Raw genomic sequence first — 25,809 nt, 5'->3', positions numbered from 1 at the left:
AAACAAGGCCATATACATAGGTGCATCTGCGTGCGCCAATTTGAGTTAGTGTTTACTGACCGACCAACCGCCCGACTGAGTGAGCTGTAGAGTACCGGTACGCGTTTACACGCGACCAAAAATTAATACTCTTAGTCGTGTTTCAATTGAACTGCTATTGCATAGAACTATCAATTTTCATATATGCATATCTTTTTGCAATCCAATATGACATTTTAAAATTTAGTGACCTAAATATCATTTCCAATCTTTAGAGTGCACATGTAACAATATACAACAACCTTGTCAAACCCGCCTTTTTCAAAACTGGAAGTAACAGTGTCAGCTGCATATCTTAATTTGTTTATATGCACACCTATGCCAGGTAAACATGCTATTTATCACATTATACCCACAACAAATATTAATAAGTAAGAAATATGCACAAACATTATTTTAATCAAACATGAGTAAAAAATATAATATTTGTCCATTGTCTTCATTTTTAGAATAGCGCCGCCATTCGAACGAAATTGACGCGATTCCGGTTAATTTTAGGAATACAGTAGGAACTTATTTTCAGATAATATAAAAACAAGTTCCGTCAACTCGACGCGAGTTAAGTGGTACTAAAACTAGCAAGACGGAGGCTTAGCTCCGAATAATAACAACTCTGTGGTTGATGGTAGTGGAAGAACATTATTTCTGTACATATTTATGGTTTTCTACACTGCCTTTTATTATTTAGGTGCTTTTTAGAAGACACTAAGTTAACGTAGGTTTAGATTCCAAAACATGACTACGTCTGCTGGTGGTTTTAACAGAACGAGTAGACAGAGACTTCAGGCCTGTCATTTTAGTCAGGACAACCCGGAAGTAAAACAACAACCGGCTACAGACAACATAACATTAAGCGAAGTACTCAGAAATCTATCTTTAAGAGAATATTTAGCACAAGAACATGGACGAACGTTAGAATACGGCAAAAACCTGCAATGGTATCATGGCAAAATATCACGAGAAACGGCAGTCCATATTTTGTTCGAAAATGGCAACACGGATGGTTTGTTTTTGGTTCGGGAAAGTACTAGTGTTCCGGGAGACTACGTCCTTTCTCTAGTGAAATCAGGCCAACCTCAGCATTTTCAGATTCATTGCTGCGGTGACTTCTTTTACCAAATTGAGAGTGGACCACCATTTGCAGGACTGGAGAACTTAATTTCTCATTATAAAGAATCATCAGATGGATTACCTACTCATCTTGGGGCGTTCTGTAAAGGTGAACTACCCCCGCCAACAACAATGAAAAATGGAAAGGATACACCACTTCACAAGTAAGTAATGTGAAAAACCATTACATGATCTGGGGGGGCTGGGGGGAGGGGGGTCGGACACTTATTATTTTGGGCGTGAGGCAAACAAATTTGATTAAATGGCACACCTAGATGGCCAGAAATAGTACTCTCGCACATAAAAGTTCATGATAAATGCATCTCTAATTAGCCGGAAAAGACACTCTTTGTAGTACATGTATGCTACTAAAATGAGCAAAACTGTCAAATTTTTTCCCTCCTCACACACATGGACTATTTAAAGGACGATAACATTTTTAGTTGCCGTACAGTATGTTAGATGCGCGTCCTCTGTGCGAAACCGCTAATTGTTTAATCATTCGGTATTTTGTTTTGCGTTCAAGTTCAATGCAATGGTATGCCTAAAGCCCCGAGAAAGCAAATTCAATGCTTATTATAACTCTATCTATATTAATTACAGCAATTTGTTGATGAAATTAAATATATCAATGTAAATAGGTATTGATACAGTTGAATACATAGCGGCTGGTGGCCTAGACAAAAATAATAGGATGCTATAATGTAAACTACAGTACATAGATATTATAGTGTAATATATTGATATTCACTATAATCCTCTATGATGATGATGATGAAGATACACTGTACTTCATAGCCATACATAAATACAGTAGGTTCCAATTTTTTATGTACGCCGGAAGGCTATATTCTTTATGCATGCTGACTGCCAGTGATCTAAACAATATGTACACGGATGTCTGGTGATGTACTTTGAATTCATTTGCAACTTTCAGAAATGTACATACACGTATTCCTCGACATACGCTCATACAGGGAAGAAGGTATGAGGTATCCAATTCAATTTACGAATAACCTTTTGTACTGTGCGGCATGTATTTGGAGGATTTTCAGACTGGAGATGAGTTGGATGTATTGGGCATGTCTGTGATGGGGGTTCGCAGTCGGTCAAGTGGGGTTTGCTGTAAAGTGTGGTTCGCCCGAACCATAAAAACCTCCTGGTTATGGGCCTGCGTCTGTGTGCAATACACTGAAGTTATATTAAGGATATTTCAACCCATCTGTTCAATCATGTTGTAATGTGCAAAGAAATATTAATAAAGCAGACATTCCAACCCCGTAGCTAGTTAACAATTTTGTTAAAAAATGTGTGTGACGTCACAATTAATTGATAAATTTGCATTAAATGATTCACATTGAACACAAAAAATATTATCATTGTTAGTTATGTGTGTTTTATTCGGCTACGATTGTATTGAAAATAGGCTACAATCATATTGCTGTTTACTAGCGCACTATAGAATTACATTTCTGGCGAACTAGATTTGCCATTTATCATGAATTTTATATGCAAGAGTACCATTTCTGGCCACCTAGCTAGGGGTTTCTTTTAACAAATGCGCCTCGCCACAGACCCCACCATGGGCTCAAATACCGAGTCTACAGCCCTGAACTCTTTGTGCAACCCCCTTAATATAGTCCTGCAACCACCCTGTTTATTTACAGAGAAATTTTATTGCAGGTTCTAGTTAAGTTTTCACTGAACCATAGAAGAAAAAAAACCCAACAAAATGTTAATGTTTATCACTTAAATAAAATAACAAAATAAACAAAACAAAAACTCATTGGCAGTTTTTCAGGTAAATAATTTTTTTTTCGATCAAATAACGATGTGAAATTAAAATAAGTTATTCAACAACAAAATATATATATATATATATAAATCTAAAGGCAAATTACTGAAAAAATGACAATGCTGTGGGTATCAGTGGCTGGATCTCAATGGAGATACAAAAAAAAAAGCGAAAAGCTAAATCAAAACGATAAGTAAAACAGCCAGAAGAGTAAGCAGAGCTTTCGGGCAACACTAGCCCTTCATCAGTGCAAGAGTATATAATATATACATCAAGCAAATAACATTAATTCTAAACCGCCCGGTGATATACAGAGTTCGTTCAACTGAGGGACTAATGCTGTTCCGCCGTACCATGCCGAGAATGTTAAAGAGTCGCTATCCAATCGGGTATGAACAATACCATACAGACAGTCCGAGTTCGAGTCTCGGTTGGGGAAACTTCTTCTCATTCTTACAGATTTCCTCATCTTTATCGTTTCAAATTATATATATATATATATATTTATAAAGTAGATGGAACACAGATGTCTATTACACAGTGTTTTACATTAAACGATCTTCAGATTGACTGAACAATACCGTATCTCGAGATGTTATAAGGCTTCAGTCAGGTGGTAGGTAGTATTTCTTGTTATGGCGACATTTTGAAATCAGTTCAGACCTTTCGTTTAACAAATTTGTTTTGTTTGCATTTAAAATACACAGCTTTTCATCGAGACAAAGACTACAACGCCCATAGGCGGCGTTCTTAGTGGAGGAATATTTAATTACTTTCCATTTAATTGTAAACATCACATCGGTACTTTTCAAAGACCATACGTACTTTGAGAGCTCGGATTCTTTACTGTACGTTTCTTTTTCGAAAGATTTCTTATGATTGTTAAACCTAGTCTTAAACTGCCCATCCGTCATACCGATATATGTCTTAGCAGACAATTTCAGATGCGAGGCATGAACCATTTAGGGGGCATTCGGGTTTGTTGCGGCAATTGCACGCAATTTCTTGTTCTGTGTGGGGGTTCAGTACATTATGGTTATGCTTGTTAATTACATTTTTTACACATGGCATACAACTATAGCTTAAGCCTGGTTTCCATTAAAATCGCTACAGCGTTTCCATTAAAAATCGCTACATGCGCAGATGTCGCCGACGCAATCGGGAAGGCTCCTCAATTCATCGCAGTCAAATCGGCAAAGTTCAACCATGTTCAACTTTGCCGATTTTGTCGGCGATGAATCGTATAAGCGTACCAAAGAATATTTAGCGCTCGCGTACTAGATCCCCGATAAATTCTAGCGTTTCCATAGAATCGCTACGCTCTGTCGTGTAGCGATTTTATGGAAACCAGGCTTTACTTTCACATTGGAAAGTGTTTTTTAATTAATTATAAAAGAGTTTGTGCGACATTTGTCTTAATGTAATATATATATATATATATATATATATATATCTAATGATCTTTATTTTAGTAATCAAAATGTTTATGTTGGTGTAGTAAAAATACTTTGCTTCAATTCAACATTTACTGTAATTAATCAATTTCTCAAAGGACAACCACATTCTTAGCCAAACAATTTAGGCAATAGCACTGATTAAACAACATAATTTGAATTAGCCAATTTACTTGTAACCTGGCAATATCTTCACAACTAAAACTTGACATATTAATCCTGTATTAATATTAAAATAATGTAACTGTAGACTTGATAATTACATGTTCCTTCCTCATTGACACTTTTGCCTTTTAATAATATTAATGTGTCTATTTTTGTTAGTGAACTTGTAGATTAAGACATTGACAGTTGTAATTGGCTAATTTTAGTAAGTATGGAAAACAGAAACTGAAATAAGAAGTCATGGACCTTCCTCCTAATTTTCTTTATTTTAATTTATTATTTAATTAATAAATTTAGAAAAAAAATGTATAATAAAAGTTACTTTCACTTCCGTTTTCATCACATCATACAGTATTTTCAAAGCAACACTACAATACTTGGCTACATTGATGGGATATGATTTTCAAACATCTACTCCAGTGACTATACAAAGTGTTTTGAGTGTACTCAGAACAATTCGAAGAGAGCGATGTTGGCATTGCATAATGCAGATATACCTTTTTATGAAATCATTTCCAAACTGAGAGGGTGTTATAATATTTAGAAAAATACATCAAAGGAAAGCAAGAGATGACACAAAAAAAACTTTATCAAAAAATTCATTAATTCATAACGTATTTATTTATTAAAGATAATTTTTTATCATTAGCTGTAAAAACCTGGAATACACACATAAACTTTACATCTAGCAATTTTTATGAAAGTTGTAAATTTTATGAGGGGTAACTGACTCATTTGAGATAGCGATGTATTTTTCTTTGGCTGCCCCTGATATAATCATATTGTATTGATTTTATGCTGGTCGAATAAATAAATGAAACGAGCATTTAGCAAAATGGTATCACCCTACATTCAATTACTGATTTAACGTGTTCGAAAATGTGTAACTTCGCAAATATTCTCCATGTAAATCAAATAAAACTGCTGAAACAATAAATAAACATTTTTGGATCTATTATCAATTTGATGACATCATTTGACAAAATGGAAATATGTGTCCTGTAATGTCACCTTATGCTATCACTACATTATAAATAGGATAGCATAACATTCATGGGAAGTACTTGAACAGACTGAAATTAGATTAGTGCTTTTCTAGTAGTGTAATTTATCTAACCAGGAAATAAAGGTATTAAATGCATACACTGTGTCATCATAACAATACTCTATTCCAACATGTGTAATTCCATTCAGTTTTTATATTCAAGCAACTTCCTCAAAACAATACAATTGCATCTAGGCTGAAAAAGCTTTTATTCATACAAATGCTTTATATTTTGGAGAAAATAACACAATAAGAATCCTTTCCCTAAACTATATCTCAGAATATGTAGCAGTAGGCTACTGCACCCTATCTGTTTCAAATTTGCAACTAAAATGCTATATATTAAATGATTCTTTTTAGGCTGATTGACCAGGAAAAAATGGAACCAGGATGTTCACAAGTGGGACATATTTTATTAGGTCTTACGCGAGCGTAACTTAAACCGGACTTTAGTCGTAGTTCGAGCTAAAACTAAAAAAATGACATCATTTTAATTCATAAACCGAACTTCAACTAAATCACCAACTAAATCAGGCCAACCTCGACTAAATCGAGACGGATTTTGATCGATTGTTTTAGTCCTGGAGGGGGCAGGCTAAATGGTCGACTAAATGGTTTTTAAACGATGTTTATAAAAAACGTAACAGTCATTGAGTTGTTATATTGGCCAGATATTGAAGAATGAAATATCTATATTTATATTAGCTTAATTAAATATACATTGGTATACAGTAAGTTATGATAATGAAAATCATCTTTATTTACAACTGTATACAAATTACATTATTTTCTTCGCGCAAGTCCGACTTGAGCTACGTCACGCCATAGCGACAATGGGAGATGCGGCAATTCACCACGCGATGGAATGTTTAGGGGGCCTAGCTCTTTCTTGTCACGCTTTGAAGTGCGTGGTTCATCGCGATCATACTTTGTTGGGGGCCTAGAAAATATAAAAGTTACCGTACCGCCATGGTTCCTAAATATATTTTGAAGATTTTATTTGTTGTTAATCAAATATACTTCACTGTTAAATTAATACTGATATTGTTCTAATAATTAACGATTAAAATTATTTTTCATGTATATAGTCCTGATGCGTAAAAAGTGTTGTAAGAAATGGAAAGTGATATCAATGCGCAAAATTTCGTCTGCTCCTCAAAATACTCTCTTGTCATTGGCCAATGTATAGCCTTTGTTACCCAGACGTGTGGAACTCGACGAAAAGCTCGACTTCATTAAGTCAAACTGCAAACTTTGACTACTTCGTTTTTTAATCGAATTTGAAGTAATAGCTCGAACTACGACTTTTTCAAGTCGAACTTCGAACTACGACTTTTTCAAGTCGAACTTCGAACTACGACTAAAGTCCGGTTTAAGAATACGGGCGTTAGAAATCTTATGTAGGAGAATTATACAGTAGGCGGAGGTATGCATTCTCGGAGTGGCTTTCTAGTTTATTTATTCTTTCCTTTAGCACTATCTTGATATCTAGCTAAGTCAACTTTTCAGAGTATATTTCTTATGGCCAGGTCAGGTTCTCTTTCTGATGATGTGGTTATCATTTTATGGTGCGCAATAAAAATGTTTACGAAATCACGTTTGTAATCGTATCTTCACAACCATGTATTATAATTAAACCAAATTTTGTACTCATAAATTTGATATATATATAAATATGTGGGTAGCGCATATAACCCATGCGTACGAGCACTTACGATTTTCAAAATTGTCAAAATTTATTTTCGATAAAATTGGAGTACGTTTGAGGTGATTTATTGCCATGAATTCACAGAATTTTGCATGTGCACTGCGCGTTAAACTATTTTCTGTTTTACAACCTTTCTTTAGCAATTTCATCAAATTTTATTCAATTTTCAACTTAAAACCACATTATACGAGCATGATAAAAGTGACCGGCTATGCATGCGTAAGTTAAAGACCAATTCCTACAATTTTTAACGTTTTGTAAAAAAATAATGCATATATATTACTTACTTTAAAAACGTTAAAACCAGGTTATTTCTTGTCTTAGATTACATAGTGATATTTAGATTATTTATGATTAAAAAGAGAGAAACAATGCACTGCCTAAGTAGCTCGTGATGAATATCCTCTCGTGGATGGTCTTTAGGCCTAGCCTAGCTAGGGTTGGTTTCGTAGGACCTTGCTGGTAAACAAATAATAACATACGAACGTTGTACGCTAGCTATAGGCCTAGCCTGATGTTATCTAGTTGCTGCATTAATTGTCTTTATGTTTTTGCCAGAATCTGTCATACAAATTGGGGGAAATCCGGTATTTTCGCTGAAATGTTACGATTCTTCCAGTTATTTTGGCCTTCACGATTGAAAGTAGGTGAATCACAGAAGAAAAATAAAATATCAATCCGGGTGAAATGCATGTTGGAATGTATAGCGTGCCGCTCAAAATTATTACAATCGACTTTATTTTTCACATTTTTAACCGTTCAAAGACAAAAAAAGTTACCTAACCAGGAAATAAAGGTATTAAATGCATACACTGTGTCATCATTCATAATACCGTACTCTCTTCCAACATGTGTAATACCATTCAGTTTTTATATTCAAGCAACTTCCCTCAAAACAATACAATTGCATCTAGGCTGAAAAAGCTTTTATTCATACAAATGCTTTATATTTTGGAGAAAATAACACAATCAGAATCCTTTCCCCTAAACTACATCTCAGAATATGTACATGTTTCAATGTAACATGTAATGTGTTTTAAATTTGCAACTAAAATATCGGAGCAAATGATTCATTTTAGGCTGATTGACCAGGAAAAAATGAAATTTTAAAGTCTTGTGTCTATTTCATGCTGCCCAGCTTAACTTGATAAAATTAAAACCTTTTTAAAAATAATCCACCGATCTCAACATTATAGCCACACCCCAATGTTCGGGTATTGCTAAACACCGCAAACCTAAAAAAAAACATAGCAAACAATTGTGTAGTACACTACATGATTCACTAACTTTTATGTTGGTTCGATGGGGTTTACTATGTTTTTGTTTTAGGTTTGCGGTGTTTAGCAATACCCCAATGTTCCACAATCAACATTTCTTCTGATGATAATTATTACATTGTTGTATACAGACATTCCAACCCCAGGACTTTCAAAAGTCATATTTTATTTATTATTATTGATTCTGTCAGAATCTTTATTTACCTCCGCCAAAGAGGTATATGTAGTCAATTGCATGAGTTTGTTTGTTAGCAGAATTACTCAAAAAGTAATTACAAGATCTTTACCAAAATGAAAGTACATATGTGGTCAAGGACCACTCAAGTTTGGAGGCAATCCGGAGAACGGTCCCAATTCTGGACCACTTATTATTATAATTTTCAGACCTGCATTAATTGTCTTTCTGTTTTTGCCAGAACCCGTAATACAAATTGGGGGAAACCCGGTATTTTCGTTGAAAAGTTACGATTCTTCCATTTATTTTGGCCTTCACGATTGAAAGTAGGTGAATCACAGAAGAAAAATGAAATATCAATCCGCGTGCAAGAAATTTTGGGATTTATAGCGGGCCGCTCAAATTTATTAGAAATCGACTTATTTTTCACATTTTTAACCGTTCAAAAGACAAAAAAGGTATCGCAAAATGCTGGGTTCCCAAAAATTGCACAGATTCTTTAAAAAATGTCAATACAATAAATGTACAGTTAAAATTGCTGTCCTACATCATACTACTCCTACCTCAGTTTTCTTTTTTTTTTTTTTCTGACAAAATCCGGGAATTACCCTTCTAAAACACACAACTTTTCACATTTAGTACAGGTATTGTGACATGTGCATAATAATTAAATGCCGGCCTTCAGAAACTTGAAAATACAATACTAAGGTTTAGCCTACATAAATATTTTGAAAAGCGGGAGTATTTAGTGTTGGACACTGGACACAGCATCAAAAGGCAACAATCCTGCCAAAATCAGACCAGTTGGAATATATGGGTATTTTGTCATCAATGTTGCTTCATATTTTTTGTATTCATTTAAAAACACCAATCCATTCCTTGAAATCTAAGTTAAAATTAGATTTTGCTGAGGTGACTGTTGTATTATTATATGGTGTGGACAACACATACCACAACTTTCTTCTCCCCTAAGGGTCCCTTTGTGTCGAGTGCTGCCACCAAACGGCCCCTGTTCGTCAGTCCACAACGACAGGGGCTGAATAAACCAGTACACCGGAGTTAGTAACCCCCTACTCTTCCGAAAGAAGTACAAGGTTCTTTAAAGTGCACACGAGCCAGATGTGTTTTTTTAAAACACTTCATTTAATTATGTACACCAGTTTGTACAAATTTATTAAATTTTTGTTTATACCAGAGTAACAAGTGAATCCAACTTGAACCTGATGAGGGAGTTATTACGTGAACATAGCCTAGTGTCCAAGTACATAGATGCACGTAACAGTTCAGGCTATACAGCTCTCCAGATAGCAGTAGACAAGGGAAACTATGAAATGGTTATGCTATTGCTAGATCATGAAGCTAATGTTAATACCAAAGATGGTGGTGGAGTTACAGCATTACATGTAAGTAATTTTATTAGGTTATATGTATTATCATGCATATAACCTTATTGATTCTGTCAGAATCTTTATTTATTTATACTTTTCGTTGCACTATTTTGTCCGTCAATTATCTTTAGATCAATTTCATCTGTAGCCACGTCAATTTTTCAGAGTATATTCCTTATGGCCAGGAATCGATGTGATTATCTTTTCGCGGTGGTCTACACGCGATTTAACAAAATCTTGTTTGGAATTATATCTTCACAAGCATGTATCATAATTAAACCAAATTTCAATGGTAACCGACCGAAAAAGTACAGGCCAGAATTTCCTTTAACCATTTCCAAAAACCATCATCTACACTTCCTAGAGGAGAGCGAGCGAAGTGAATTCACCCTCTACAGTTTTTAGAATATGAAATGGGGATCAGCTCAAAAGTTTCACACGGTAATGGAAACTATGATTTAGTACATTAATTTTAAAGGTAGTGTCTACTAAAAAAATGTTTTAATAATTTCTTTTATAACAGCATCAAGCAAAACATAATTAAGTTTCTTACACATAGACTTGCATTTACAAACAGTATACCACAGAGCAACCTGCATGCACATTCATTGATATTTGTTGAAATTGTTATATGCGACATATAAAACAAATTAAGTTTGGGTCATCAAATAAAAACATCTGATCCATAAGTATGTGGATCATAAATTCATACTCATTACCATCATTGTTTATCATTTAATTAAAAAAATAGGCTTATTTTTTTGTAATATCAATAATTATTAATTCTATTTAGTTTTTGCATACAGTTGTAGTTCAAATGGGATGTAAAGCTTAAATTTACTCATCAGTATTATGTATTTCCTATCTATTCTCTTGAGTACAATACTTTGATTCATAAAAATTATTCTCAGACAAATATAGTTTCTGAACAAAAGCGATTTTGTGCAATAGAAATATCCTTATATCCTTTAATTGACAAATGTTTCATATTTTGTATCAACTTCTCTATTAATAGTTTCATGTTTATTATCAAATTTCAATTAAACTCCCATAAGATTATTACTATTGTTAAATAATAATTTTAATTTAGGCCTACTGTATGGTATTCATTCTTAATTTGCTCATTGGCCTTCAAATCTAATTTTAATTTCAATCTTTGATTTAGTTTTGCTTTCATTTTATTCTGGCACACACTACTACATGGCATTATACAAAATATATTTGTATTTTTATCACTTTCTTTGTGTTAGTACACGTACAAATACGCTATTCCATTGTAATTTTTATTGATAGTTTCTATTACATTTAACTTGGTTAAAAATAACCCTGTAAGGTTCAAATTTTACACTTTAGGTTTTTTTAGAATGTCAGAAAGTGTTTATTGACAATACCGGGTCCTTAAAATTACAGCACCATTTTATTGATTTTTTACTTGTTAAACTCTATACACTACTACATATACAGTATATGGTATATCTACTAGAGAGAGGCCCAGTCGGATGCACATGTCAGCTACAGTACTGTGTCAGCCATAGATGTGATGACATGGCCTCTGTGACTCAGCATTGTACTGTATTTTTGCGATTGATATAAGTGGTGATGATATATTAAATACTTGCATAAATGTTTTATAGTTTTATTAAACCAATTAATTTGAATGCATTTCCCTTCAAATAGTGATTTGAAAAAATGGTAACTGGAATGTTGGGGTATGTGGGTCACTACAGTACTACACCTTAAGGGGTAATGCCCACTTATTTAAATGTGTGTTAACGCATGTGTTTTTGCAAAATGTGATTTTAATCACTTTTACCCCTTTCACACCAAAAGCAAAACTCAGGAGACACTCCGGAGACACCCCGGAGTTGACGTCCCGCTGTTTGGTGTGAAAGGTAAAATCAAGCAACTCCGGAGTTTAAAACTGCGGGGTTAAACAGCTGAACATTCTCCGGAGACACCCCGGAGTTTTGGTGTGAAAGGTACCAACATCAAACTCCGGAGTGTTTCTGGTCAAAAGGTCATCCTCACACGATCACTCATTGCTTTAGTTTTATTTCAAAATACTTTAAATATTTGTAAAAAATATATAGCGGGTCTAGAAAATAACAAGTAGTATCAATAAAATATTACTTCTGAGACTTTTGAAAGTAATTATTAAATTAAACATATTATTAATTAAAATGATTCTAATGATCGTCGCTATGTAAACAAACAAAATAGAGGGCGACATTTACAATTTTATTTTATAAACCCCGGAGTTGCTAGGTTGGTGTGAAAGGGGTATCTCCGGAGTTTCTCGACGTTTTGAATGGTCATAAACCCCGGGGTGTCTCCGGAGACACTCCGGAGTTTTGGTGTGAAAGGGGTATATGAAAGGTAGGACAATCTCAAAACGAGACGATTGGTAAGTATAAAATAAACAATCACCTTCCTATTTAAAATGTGTTATTATTTATATTATATAATATTTTGTAATTTTATACATGGAACTACTCTTTAAATGAAAAAAAGATTTTTCTTTTTTTTGTATTATTTTCTTTAGCACGCTTGCATGAACAATTTTCCTTTAATTTGCCAACTTCTGGTTGAGAGGGGTGCTGATCCGACAGCCCGCCATCATACAACAGGTTGGGTACCACTACATACAGCAGCACAACGAGGCCACTCGGAATGTGTCAACCAATTACTAAATATGGGTGTGCCTCGATACCCAAGAAATGCAGATGAAGACACGCCATACAATATTGCAGTGCGATACTCAAATACTAATACATCGGAATTACTTTGTAAGTTTTTGAAATAGGGGATCACTACCTTAGGGAGTAACGCCCCTACCCCGGAAAATGCACAGTACTATAGTTTAGTTTAAAATTATATTTTTGTTCTGTACATCAGTAGGCTGAAATAAAAGTTGATTGTTTGATTGCGGATATACCGTAAAACCTCGAAAAGAAGCCCATGGGCTTAAACCTCGAAAAGAAGCCCATCTCGAAAAGAAGCCCCTCTCTACAGTTTGCAAATGTACTCTCGAAAAGAAGCCCATCTCGAAATGAAGCCCCCTGGGCTTCTTTTCAAGATAGTATGGGCTTCATTTCGAGATAGACTACTCAATACTGTATTGAGATGATGACGAAATTATTGTATTTGACGGTGAATCATAGGACTTTTTTTTTGCTTTTTATATTGTTTTTTAATTGGTATATTAAACATATTTTCATGGTTGAAAAAATGTCTCAAAAGTCACATTATTGTAGTAGAAATTCAAAGCATTCAGCATTCATTTCGAAAAGAAGCCCCCCTCTACAGTTTGCAAAAGTACTCTCGAAAAGAAGCCCATCTCGAAAAGAAGCCCATCTCGAAAAGAAGCCCACCCAAGAGCACTAAAAAAAGAAGAAGCCCATGGGCTTCTTTTCGAGGTTTTACGGTAATTAATTGATTGATAAACTAAATCAACTACAGAAAAATAACTAAATCCAATCATAATATATATCCTCAAAACAGTTATGTATTTAATACCGATAGGCCCTGATTTATGATTAAATAGAGCATTTCAGAATATTTTACATTACTCAAAATGTTTACAGTACTACTGAGGGTTAAACTAAAATAATTGATAATAAAGAAAGAAATAATTTATTGTCCCCCAAAAACATGAAAAAAAAAGATTAATTAAATCATACTTTAAATATGTTATTTTGTAGTTTTAATCAATTTAATCACTTCCGTAGCCAAAAAATAGTTTTTTATCAAAATTTGGTTAAAGTTTTGTGACATTAAAATGGCATACTCAACAACAATTTTGTAGAAATGTTTTTTCTCAGGGGGACAATACATCTTTAAATTATTAAACAGAATATCAATAAAAAAAAAAATTTAATGAAGACAAAACAATAATTAAAACTGTTCTTTTGTTTCAGTGAGGTTCGTACCTCCACCACCAAAAACAAGCTACACAGAATGGTTTCATGGGGTCAAAGATCGTGGATATGCGATTCAACAAATTACCATGAATGGTGGTGGTCATGGATCATTTCTTGTTCGCACCAGTACGCATAAACCTGACACATATGTTCTAACAATGGTTGCAGGAGGCTTATATTATAATTTTGAAATTGAAACAAAGGTAAAGTAGGTGCCCATATCACATGCTCTGTCTTTCAATGGTTGCCCTCTTTTTTCACTTTGATTTTCTTTTCATTTTAAATGTTTATTAGTTATCCACACCATGGCGGATAACTCCATGTGATTGTATGAGATCATCATCAACTTTTTTTTCTGTATTATTCTTCTTTCTTTCCACCCTATTTTTGTGCGTTGCTTTTCTCTAAAACGTGTAAACATAACATTTCGTAACTTTGTCAACATATTTACGTAAAGTTGTGCACCTCCTATTTTTTAAAAACGAGTTGCGCGCGATTTCATGAATTTAAATTATTGATCATAGAGTAAAAACCAAATCATTTGAAAATGTAATTCATATCAAGAGTCAACTTTCTGTGGATTCAAAATGGCACGACATTTAACATTTTTTTAAATGCGCAACATTAATTTCTAATCAATTTTCTATACGTTTCAGGACATTTTGAGAATTTCACAATTTTAAAAATTCACACATGCGCACAGCTCGTAATATAGCATAGAAAGGCCGTTTTTGCAATTGATTTTTGTTCTTCATACCTTCTGTGATAGATTTCATTCATTTTTATGAATTTTAATTGCAGAATAATGATAATAATGAAGGATGACACGCAAAATTGTGAAGCGTTCCATATTTTTTAGAGGAGTGGAGTTGTGGCTTGGTTGTTATGATGCTTGGCTACCACTCCAAGGGTCCTAGGTTCAAGTCCTGTCACATATTACACAAAATTACAACTCCACTCCCAAAGACTTGTAATAAGACTTTGTTTATGTAGAGCATCTTGTGTATGTTTGTCTTGTGAACCTATGAGGGTCCCTAATGATCTCAGCAATTGCTGGATGGATCACCCTCAATAAATATGGTAAAAAAAAAAGAAGCACATTAAACTTCAAAAACCGTGCACTTAAAAATTGCAAATTGAATGCAAATTTATGAAAAAATATGCCTATTTTAAATCTATGCGCTTCAGGAAGACCTTTGACCCACCATTTTTTTCAACTTATTTTGAAAGCTAATTACTGTAGTTGTAGATATGAATTCATGTAACTGTGTTGCTTGACACTGATATCATTGTAGGGCCACTTGAAAAAAAAATGGATTTTTGTCTCTGTCGTCAAAGCTCATCGCATTTAATAGTACGCATCTCACTTATTCGTATTCCATTTTCCCCCAGTTTTTAATATTGTCTAGGGTAATCATTTATCTTTCGAGTTACAACTCATTTAATTTGGATGACGTCATCACATCAAAAATTGAATACCGTAGATTTTCATCTTTACAGTAAATATCAATCTGTTATAGAATAAAAAGTGATACTCATGATGATGAAGCTATTGAATTGTAGATACGAATTCATGTAAACATTTTGCCAATCGGATGTTGTGAAATCATATGGCCAGTAAAAAACTAGGATTTTCATCTTTTGCGTCATAGTTCATCACATTTATAAGAGCGCGCATCTCGATTCTATGTATCAGAATTTCTTCAACATTTTAATATGTTGATGCCAAAACAATTATCTTCCGAAACTGTTATCTTCATGTTTAATGTTGATGATGTTATGTTAAAAATTTGAATAAAAGGTGGGTACAGTAATTTTAACTATGCTACACTGTATGTAGATATATACAGTATTTTCTAGCTGTGACGAGTTCAAATCTAGTATCTTTTACAAATTGTCACAATTTTTAGATGGAAATTTAATTATAATTTATTGCAAACCTTACATGGGAACTGGTTTATATATATATTCTATAATATCCATTTCAATGAGGGGTATACAGGCCTGATTGTACAGATTTCAATAACAAATAAATACAAATAAAATGTATGTCATGTATAAAATCAAAATAAACAAAAATAAAGTGTATGCATTCAAATACTTTTGTGTTTTTTTATGTTTTTTTTTTTTTTAATTTTTTATTGTTTGTTACTTGTTACTAAAGGTTGATGGGTTCCATATAGATGATGGACCATTTTTCAGCTCTTTAGAATACCTCGTTGATCACTATCAGAAATATGAGGATGGTCTACCTTGCAAGCTTACAGTTCCTTGTAAACCATCAACAGTGGTACCTCTTGACAACCATAGAGATGCCCCCCCTGCTCTGGGACCAAGACCGCCTGACATGGCAGTTGGTGCTCATCAGAATGCCCAACAACAGGTTTGTTAAGTTTTTAATTAATTACTGTATAGTACTATAGTTTTGAAACAGTCTATAGTCAAATGGCAGTAACAGGGAAATTAAATAAAATACTTGCATTAGTGCAGTTTGCTGGAAACAGAGTGAAAAGATTTGGAGATTACTCACTATTATATTTGTACTATCCCCTTTTGTCAGAATGCCCAACAAGTTAGTTAAGTTTTAAGTTAGTTAAGTGTTTAATTAGTTACTGTATAGTACTATATTTTTAAAACAGTCTATAGTTAAATGAAATACTTAAAGTTTGCAAAATAGTGCAGTTTGCAGGAAACACAGTGAATTGTTTGAAAAGATTTGGGGCTTACTCACTGTTATATTTGTATTATCCCCTTTTGTCAGATTACTAAACAAGAATAATTTATTCTAGTGGCTTAGAAAGTTTACGCACGTTTATATATTTATGCAAATTAAGATATATTTATAATAACAGTTGGTTAAAAAGTATTGTTCTTCACACGTTATAAGTGTTGCTTGTAATTTGAATGAGACACAACCTTTAACCTTAGGTTGATATGTTGCTCTGTAAAAATTACCGAAATAAATAATTTAAAAAAAGCAATATGTTAAAAATTAATTCATCATAAATAGAAATAAACCCAAGAACAATTTAATGTGCAATGAAATTAAAACATGTGTTTTTTTCCAGAAAGGACCCGTTAACACATCACCAACTAAAGTCTTCTCATTATTTGGTAAAAAGAAAAAAAATTCAAAGACATCAAATGAGGAGAAACAAGACAACTTAAATATTATTGATATCAAAAATATTGTTCAAGGTTAGTAATTTTCTATAAAAAAAATACAAATTCTGGTTTTTTAACCAATACAAGGAAATAAAATAAAATACAGTACACATTTTGTATACTAGAAATAGTACATTTTTTTTTATTTTGGCCAAATTTTTAAACCTTTTGCTAATACACAGTACTTTATTTTTTAAATGGGTAATATTATTAATAATAATAATTATTACTAGGAGGTTTTAAACTATAGTTGAATCACCATTAAGGAGGGAGTGTCAAAATGTCCGGGATTGTACTGGGAAGGTATTAAACTATTGAAGTGGGGTGGAGAACTGCTCTGCTGTAGGTACAGTAAAACTTAAATGAAATATGGCTGCTGTCCATAATTGAAAATATTCGGAAAAATGAGGTTACATAAATTTCAGCTATTATACACCATATGTCATAAGCAGCGTAGACAGGTAAAAGTTTTAGTTTTAGATCTAAACTTTACTATAGGCCCCACGCCTAAATAATAAACCTATAAACACCGATATAAAATCGGCCTATAACCTACTAAATATTCTCTTCTACTCATCAAAATTCGGCCGTAAAAAAGCTAGGCCTTAAAAACTTGGCCCCATTGTCTATTCCCTGTTTCTATTTCGCATCTTGTGCTTGTTGCATAGAGCGATGAAGCCATGTAGGCTAGCATCTTCTGTGAGCACATGGCACGATGTTGTTGGACGGTTCCATTTGGGAATAGGGTTTTCTAGTAATAAACAGATACCGACTGTATTAATCGGTTTAAAAACCGATGGGTGAAATCCGTGGAAAAATAACGGTTGTTAACCACATTTTTGTTATTTTCAAATTCATTAGATATGCAGATAACTTCTTGTTATTGGATCATCTTTTTTTTTTCTTTATTATTCTTCTTTCTTTTTTCCTTTTTTGTCATCTCCAACATTATCATATTAAGAGATACCAACCAACTTATTAATGACCTACCAAATAAAATGATGAACAAAGAAATGTGGCGTGGCATTGTGAACTTTATCGTGGATGCATCCGCTTGATGTTGATTATCACCATAGAACAAATTTCAGAAAATACATGGCATGTGACCAATAAAGTACCATGGATATAATATATAATTGTATTGTTTTCTGGTTAAAGGTCGTGAGCTAGGACAAGGAGAATTTGGATCTGTATTAGAAGGTATTATGAAAGATAAACATGGTAAAAAGCATAAGGTAGCCCTGAAAACACTTCATGCAGAGCACATCACCACAGGACAAAAAGAATTTCTTCGAGAGGCAGAGGTTATGTGTGATTTGAATCATCCATGTATTGTGAAACTACTGGGTGTAGTTATGGGCCCACCAATGATGCTGGTCAGTTTTCCTTTGTATTACTTAAACTTAAATATACTGATAGAATTGATCTTAACTTGATAACATTTCTAAGATTCTGGTAAATTTTGTTGCAAAATGTTATATTATAGGTTCAGGAACTTGTGCCCATGGGATCACTATTGGACTATTTAATAGATCATGCAAATGAAGTTTCTGAAAAAGATTTAAAGAGGTGGGCATGGCAGATTTCTCAAGGCTCACTCTATTTAGAATCAAAAAAGTTTGTACATCGTGATTTGGCAGCAAGAAACATTCTATTGTCAACAAAGGATCAGGTAATTGTTACTAAAACAGTATCAGAATACCATAGGTCATCTAAATGGGTTCTGGTTTGATACATAACATTCTCTTTTACTATACCTTTAAGTGATATCAGGAGGCAAATGAGTTAATACTCCTATTGCTGTATTTTGATTAACTGTAGTAGCTTTCCATAGATGTACTGACCATGACTCCTGTTGAAAAAGTATGGAGTTGAATCCAAACTTTTATTCTAATGTGTTTTACATGATTAACATTTTAGGCCAAGATCAGTGATTTTGGATTGTCCAGGGCAACAAAGCCTGAGAGTGATTATTATAGAGCAACGACTGGTGGTCGATGGCCTGTTAAATGGTTTGTTTTCATTACTACTCTATTGTATTTTAAATTCATCTTTTTTTCTTTTTTTTTTATATAAAAAATAAGATAACAAAAAAAAAGTGATTTTTTCTTCTTACTGTCATACTTTATTTCATAGACAAATTGAATTCAACATAAAACACTTCATTAGGAAAATTTACCTTCATGAATACTTCTTAATAATACTTTTTGTTCACATAAAAGAAATATTCAACGTCAAATAATAAAGTATTTAAATATTATTTTATAAAGGTCTATTGCATGCAAAAAAAGCCCATCTTTACCTCTTTTTTATTAACTTTTAAATACACTTTTGAATGCTGGAGGGGGGAAATATGGTTGTTGTAAACTTTAGTAACCTAAATAATAATCAAAAAGCTAAAATACTGTTTTTATAATATGTAGGTATGCTCCAGAGTCCATCTATTATGGACAATTTTCTCATGCATCTGATGTGTGGAGTTTTGGTGTTACATTGTGGGAGATGTACAGTATGGGAGATCAACCATATGGAGAAAAAATGGGAGCTGATGTAAGTTATCTAATACCCTTTTCACATCTGTAAAATGTAACAACCCTGTGAAATCTCGGAAAGACACCGATGAGACGCATGTTTTTGATTTGAGATGTCCCTAGTTATTACTGCACACGCATGCATTGCGGATCCAGATGGGGTTCGGGTGGGTCCGATGAGCCCCCTCGAAATAGAGGGGAAAACGGCTGGCTTTTAGGTTATATGCATGATATGCATATAACCTCTTGATTCTGTCAAAATCTTTATTTATTTCTTTATTTATTTATTTATTTATTTATTCTTTCCTTAGCACTATTTTGTCCGTGCATTATCTTGGCATCAGTTTAATCTAGCTAAGTCAAGTTTTCAGAGTATATTCCTCATGGCCAGGAATCGATGTGGTTATATTTTCACGATGCGTAATCAAAAATTACGCGGTCTACGCGCGATTTTACGAAATCACGTTTGTAATCATATCTTCACAAGCATGAATCACAATTAAACAAAATTTGGTACTCATAAATTTCAGGTCATATTTCATCATATGGCAATAAAATTACGTGCGCAGCGCATATAACGCTTGCGTACGCGCGCTTAAAATGTTCAAAATTGTCCAAATTTATTTTCGATGAAATTAGAGTACGTTTCAGGCAATTTTAAGCGTTTAAAAAATTGCCATGAGTGCGCAGATTTTTGCACGCGCACTGCGCGTTAAACGTTAATGCGCACTCTTTTTGCCTGATTTCTGTTTTACAATCTTTCTTTAATAATATCATCATATTTGATTCAGGTTTCAACTCGAAATTGCGTTATACGAGCACGTCAAAAGTGACTGGCTACGCACGTATAAGTTAACAAAATGGTGAAAATATGCTAAATTTTAAAATTAATATATATCGTCAGAATGCAGGGGAACACCTATTTTTTATTTCATTTTCTTGAAGTGTATGTATCATATGTATGATTTATTATCAAATAAAGAGAACAAAAGTTGATTAAGTCATCATTAATTGCATATTAAATTTAAAAAAAATAATTTTGACAATCAAACAAATTATGACATTTTCTTAGGCCAAAATAACAAACTTAACATTAACTTTCTTCCTTCAAAAATTCATATATTAAAGTTAAAAGTATGTAGTTTGACAGTGCATCATTTGTATACATTTTAAAGATGTCATCATAGTAAAAAATTATAATTCATTTCGGTATGTAATAATCTATTTGCATCAAAGTGGTTACTGCATAGTAAATACACGGAGGAATTTTTCTACAACTTTTAGTCAGTTGTGTACGGCTCGGTGGTCTGTGCTCGTGTCTATGGCATTCAAGGTACCGAGATCGAGTCTCACCTTGGGAAACGAAATAAGATTTTTTTTTTATTATCCGTATTGTTTGTTCAAATTTATTTCTTAGTGTATAGATTATACACATGATTTATAATGAAATCTAGATAAAAATTAACTTATGTCTTTATTATTATGTAACAACAAATGTAGTTTATGACATTATACGCATATGGATCTTTGATCGGATTGTGATACCGGCTATAGTGTTCGCGTTAGCAAGGTCCTATCATATATTATAAATAATTAAAGATTCTGAGAAAATCAATCAATCAATATATCTTTTAAAAATCAATTATCTTTATTTAAATCAATGCATATAACCTATAATTCATCATAGTGACGAATTAAATCTAGTAATTATATTACAGTTGAAAGAGAGAAAATGGTTTTCAATGTTTAGTCTTCTACATACTTTGCATTCATTTTGCTTTCACTTCTCAGGTAATTAAATTCATTGAAGATGGTAACCGGTTAGAAAAGCCAGAGATGTGTCCACAATGGGTTTATGAAGTGATGCTGAAATGCTGGGAATACAGGAAAGAATCAAGACCAACATTTGAAACCTTGTGTGAAATGTTTCTTAAGTCACAGTAATATAAATTAGCTAAATCAGGTAACACGCACTTGGTAAACTTTCTCCGTATACTCATAGTAGATAGGATCTCGCTCATTGTTCCAGAATTGTTCATAAATTGGTTACTATGCCACAATTCTTGCTTACAGAATTGTTCGCGATTTACCATTCAGTTGATATTTTCGTGTTCATAATTTGAACATGCATTCATAATTTGAACACATGTTCATAATTTGAAGATGTTTATGGGTCATTCTTCAGTAAGTGTCTAAATTCGTGTCCCGATACTTTGGTGGGATAGAGACTGAAAATTCAACAATAAAAAATAAAAATTCTTGACTTAAATCATAATCAACATTATTGTAAATATAATTAATTACATAAACCAAAGATAATTACATTGATATTGTTAATTTTTATAAAAATGTTTCAGGCAACCCCCTAAAACCTCATGTCCCGATCGTATGCATCTTCAATTTTATGATCGCCGTATATATTTGATAACAGGAATTTTGTTATCGAAAATATTGTAAAAAGTTAGTTAATCATGATTTCATGCGATTATATTCTTCGAAATACATCTCTACATACATTAAATCTCAAACTTTAAAGTTTTTGTTTGGAAAAAGAAGCTTGTCCCGCAGTTTTGTGTCATTTCCGTCACATAATTTAAATGTGCCGTCTACAGTTTAATGAATGGCGGAGAAAAAAAATTGACTGCGTTGTAAACATGCGAAGATATTGAAATAAAACTAGCCGCACATCATTTTCAATAAAAGAGGAAAATAGCTAATAAAACGAGGTTTTAGAAAAATTACAGTTGCGTACCTTTATTGAATGTCATATCCGAACGGTATAGAACTCATTTTTATTTTAAAATAATTATAATTATAATAATAATTATAATTTCTGGTTTTTTTCAACTGGAGGTACAAGTCATTCACGGTATCTAGAAGTATGCAATCCGTGTCCGCTGTCAGACATGCCTACAATGTGATCCTAGGCTGTCCAATGCTAAATACATCATCTCCGTCACGGTTAGTTCCGTCACATTTCCCAATGTTTCGTTGTGACGGAGATGACGGCCCGTGACGGATATGACTTTTTGTTATTGCCAGGGCCTTTTTTTGTTGTATATTTTGTTTTGTATATCTTTATTATGTTATTACATTGTATATCTATGTGACTCTGGTCAATAAACATTATCAAATCATATCTTAAAGTCATCTCCATCACATGATTTTTTAAGTTTGTCGTATCCGTCACGGTTTCATCTCCGTCACATGGATATTTTATCCTTTTAAATCCTAAAATATTTAAGTAATGAACGCAATTATGTGGTATATTGAAATATAAACAATATTCTTCTACTATGTCAATGGATAGTAATATTAGTTAATTTTGTAAAACATCAGTGACAGTCATACTATTTTCTGAAAATTATTATTTTTTGGAATAGTAAATGGTTTTGAACGTATAACATCATACTAATAAATGTTAAAACAATCATTTTTTGATTAATAGAGACAAAAATAATATATAGTATCAAAGAATTAATAATGGAAATAATTTTATAAATCCTAAACCGTTATTTTTTCTATCTTTGTATATTCCATAAATGTGACGGAAATGACAGTAACATAGAACCATGTATTTATAAATACGAATAAAATACGAAATATATAAAATAAAGATTGCGCCAAACATACGCTTGCCATGTAATACATGTTCATTTATCTGAATAAACTTTTAAAATTTAAAAAATGCAAATTTTAAAATCGATTTTTTATAAACCTGAAATTAGACACTTACTGAAGAATGACCCTTTTATGGCGGTAGAGACAATATGTAAGCGTGTGTAAATTTGCTTCTGTGTTTTCCCCTTTCAATCGGAGGCAGTTTTAGTAAATGTCAATGTTTTCGCGAATGTTTACCTTTGCGAGAAAAAAAACGGCATATACAGTATTGTATTTATTAACAATTTATCTAAAATTAGCACTTTTTTACAAGTTGTGTCAGAGATGTCTAGAGTAATATGTGTTGCATCTAATCATAGGTTTTCTGTATCATGCCGTACATTGAGTCTCCCATTTTCTCTTTTCCATTTTTGATTTAGTCGACTTTCATTGAAGTTTTTAGTTAAATTGCATGGATGTGTCTATTTAAATTAAACACAAAATCATCTTTTAAAAAATAAGAAGAAAAAAAATACCCACTGATCCAGTTTTCCAATTTGTTTCATAAATTTTGTTTTTAAACCTACTCATCACAATTTCATTGTATAATTCTTGAAGAACTATGTCTCTTTTCAGGAATTTATTTATTCATACAGTACCTGGTATTTTATTGGATGAGGATAAAGGTACTATTGTATGTATCATTCTCATAAGTCAATCACAAACAAGGCAAAATTGTGCACATTGGATAAATATTGTACTCACTCACTTACGCACTCACTAAAATTTGTAAATGTATACAAAATCATGTTTTTTTTTCTACGAACCAAAGATTGGGCCAAAATAAAAAGATTAATTAAACAATCAATCAATCAATCAATGAGAAATTAAATAGCAATAATTTATTCCATGACAAGAACTTTTAAACATTTAAGGTATTATAGAATATTGAATTTTTATATGCATTTTGAATGGTATAGAAGAGAAATAATTTCTCTCCAATATAATTGGTATTTTTTAGTGTAAAAAATGTAATTTTTTATCCTGAATTTATGTAAAATGATAATTCGAAATTTGCAGAAAAAGCTAGTAGGTTTAATACATTTTGCATTGATTCAATGTCATTTGTTAGTAATATTCATAATGCTAGTAATATTAGAGAGGGTGCCTTTAAGTACCATTTGGTAGGCAGAGTCTACCATTTATCAAAAAACATGTTTAACTTGATAACTTATCTGTATAAACATTTTTTAAATTACAATTTTGTGTATATTATTATAAAAAATGTTGTTATTGCACAATTTTTTATTAGTTTTACCTTTATATTTTTTGTTAGCAATCTATAGTGTATTGGGTTTTTTTTATAGACAAAGGTAGTAAAGGTACAGTCATCTTAATGGAGCTTTAATATAATAATAATAATTATAATAATACTATAAAAGTGCTTTTTCATATTAAAACATATATACTGTATTAATATTGAAAAAAGATTTCAATGTCTGTAAATGATCGAATCATTGCTAGCTGTGTATGCATTGTATACCAAATGCTCAAATTATAGTGTCCTTGTTGAATCCCACATTTACATGTAAAATGCTTATTATTGATTGAGTGGTACTTTTATCAATGCTTCTTGAATTAGCTTAACCGTCTTTGTCAAAATTAGGTGATGATGTACTGTATGCCTTAACATCTTACATTTATTCCCAAACCAATAGTGCTTATTATTGCTTTAATAGTTTTTTTAAATAATTATTATTTTGTAACCAATAAACATTACAGCTTTCTTTTAGTTTCTGCTATTTGTGCTTGTTAATCAGAGTCTCCTTCTGTACAGGTATAATGAATGTACTATACATTCACAAATTTATATTAAATGTTGTTGCATTGATTGCAACAAAGGATTATAATTACATGTGATTTAAATTTATTTTAAACAATTTGAGTAGGTTCTATATACGTGTATACCTCTATAAGTTACATATAGATGGTATGCAATGAGGTGGGCAATTCATGTAAGAAAATTAACACAGCACACTGATGTTTATTGATGGGCCACACACGAATGAATTTTAAGGATAAACAGACACTAAAAAAGTTAAAAAAATATCAGTAATTTGACGTCTCAGCGACCATGTTACGTCACTGTATAAACTACGCAACCTCCTAAAAAAAACAGTATTTAGTTAACCGTATCGAATGATCGCGTCGTTGAAGTTTTAATAAATTACACCTAGCCTATTCCTTGAATGAACAGAATGATTTCACAGTTTGTCTCAGTGAGTAAAACGTCGGGGCTATTGATATCAATGCTTAGTATGGTCGAGTTCGAATGTGTAATTATTGAGTATATCACCGCTTTAAAGCTCAGCTACAGGCATGCATTTTAAATATAATATCTGGGTAATTGTACATAAATCAAATATTTTTAATAGAA

The 25,809-nt window shown here is 32.5% G+C and overlaps 1 protein-coding gene across 1 annotated transcript; it reads left to right on the top strand.

Moving 5' to 3' along the window:
- Nucleotides 1-588: 588 nt before the first annotated feature.
- Nucleotides 589-25,164, top strand: LOC140048888 (tyrosine-protein kinase HTK16-like). The gene is made up of 11 exons (XM_072093693.1): nt 589-1,313; nt 9,964-10,171; nt 12,699-12,942; nt 14,074-14,279; nt 16,241-16,459; nt 17,145-17,274; nt 18,400-18,617; nt 18,728-18,913; nt 19,162-19,253; nt 19,665-19,791; nt 21,564-25,164. Exons 1-11 carry the CDS (start codon nt 775-777, stop codon nt 21,714-21,716), a joined length of 2,322 nt encoding a protein of 773 aa, XP_071949794.1. The 5' UTR covers nt 589-774; the 3' UTR covers nt 21,717-25,164.
- The last annotated feature ends 645 nt before the right edge of the window (nt 25,165-25,809 follow it).

This window comes from Antedon mediterranea, chromosome 5, assembly GCF_964355755.1.
Source record: "Antedon mediterranea chromosome 5, ecAntMedi1.1, whole genome shotgun sequence".
NCBI lineage: Eukaryota > Metazoa > Echinodermata > Crinoidea > Comatulida > Antedonidae > Antedon > Antedon mediterranea.
The sequence above is the reverse complement of the archived record's forward strand: the minus strand, read 5'-3'. Positions and strand labels throughout refer to the sequence as shown.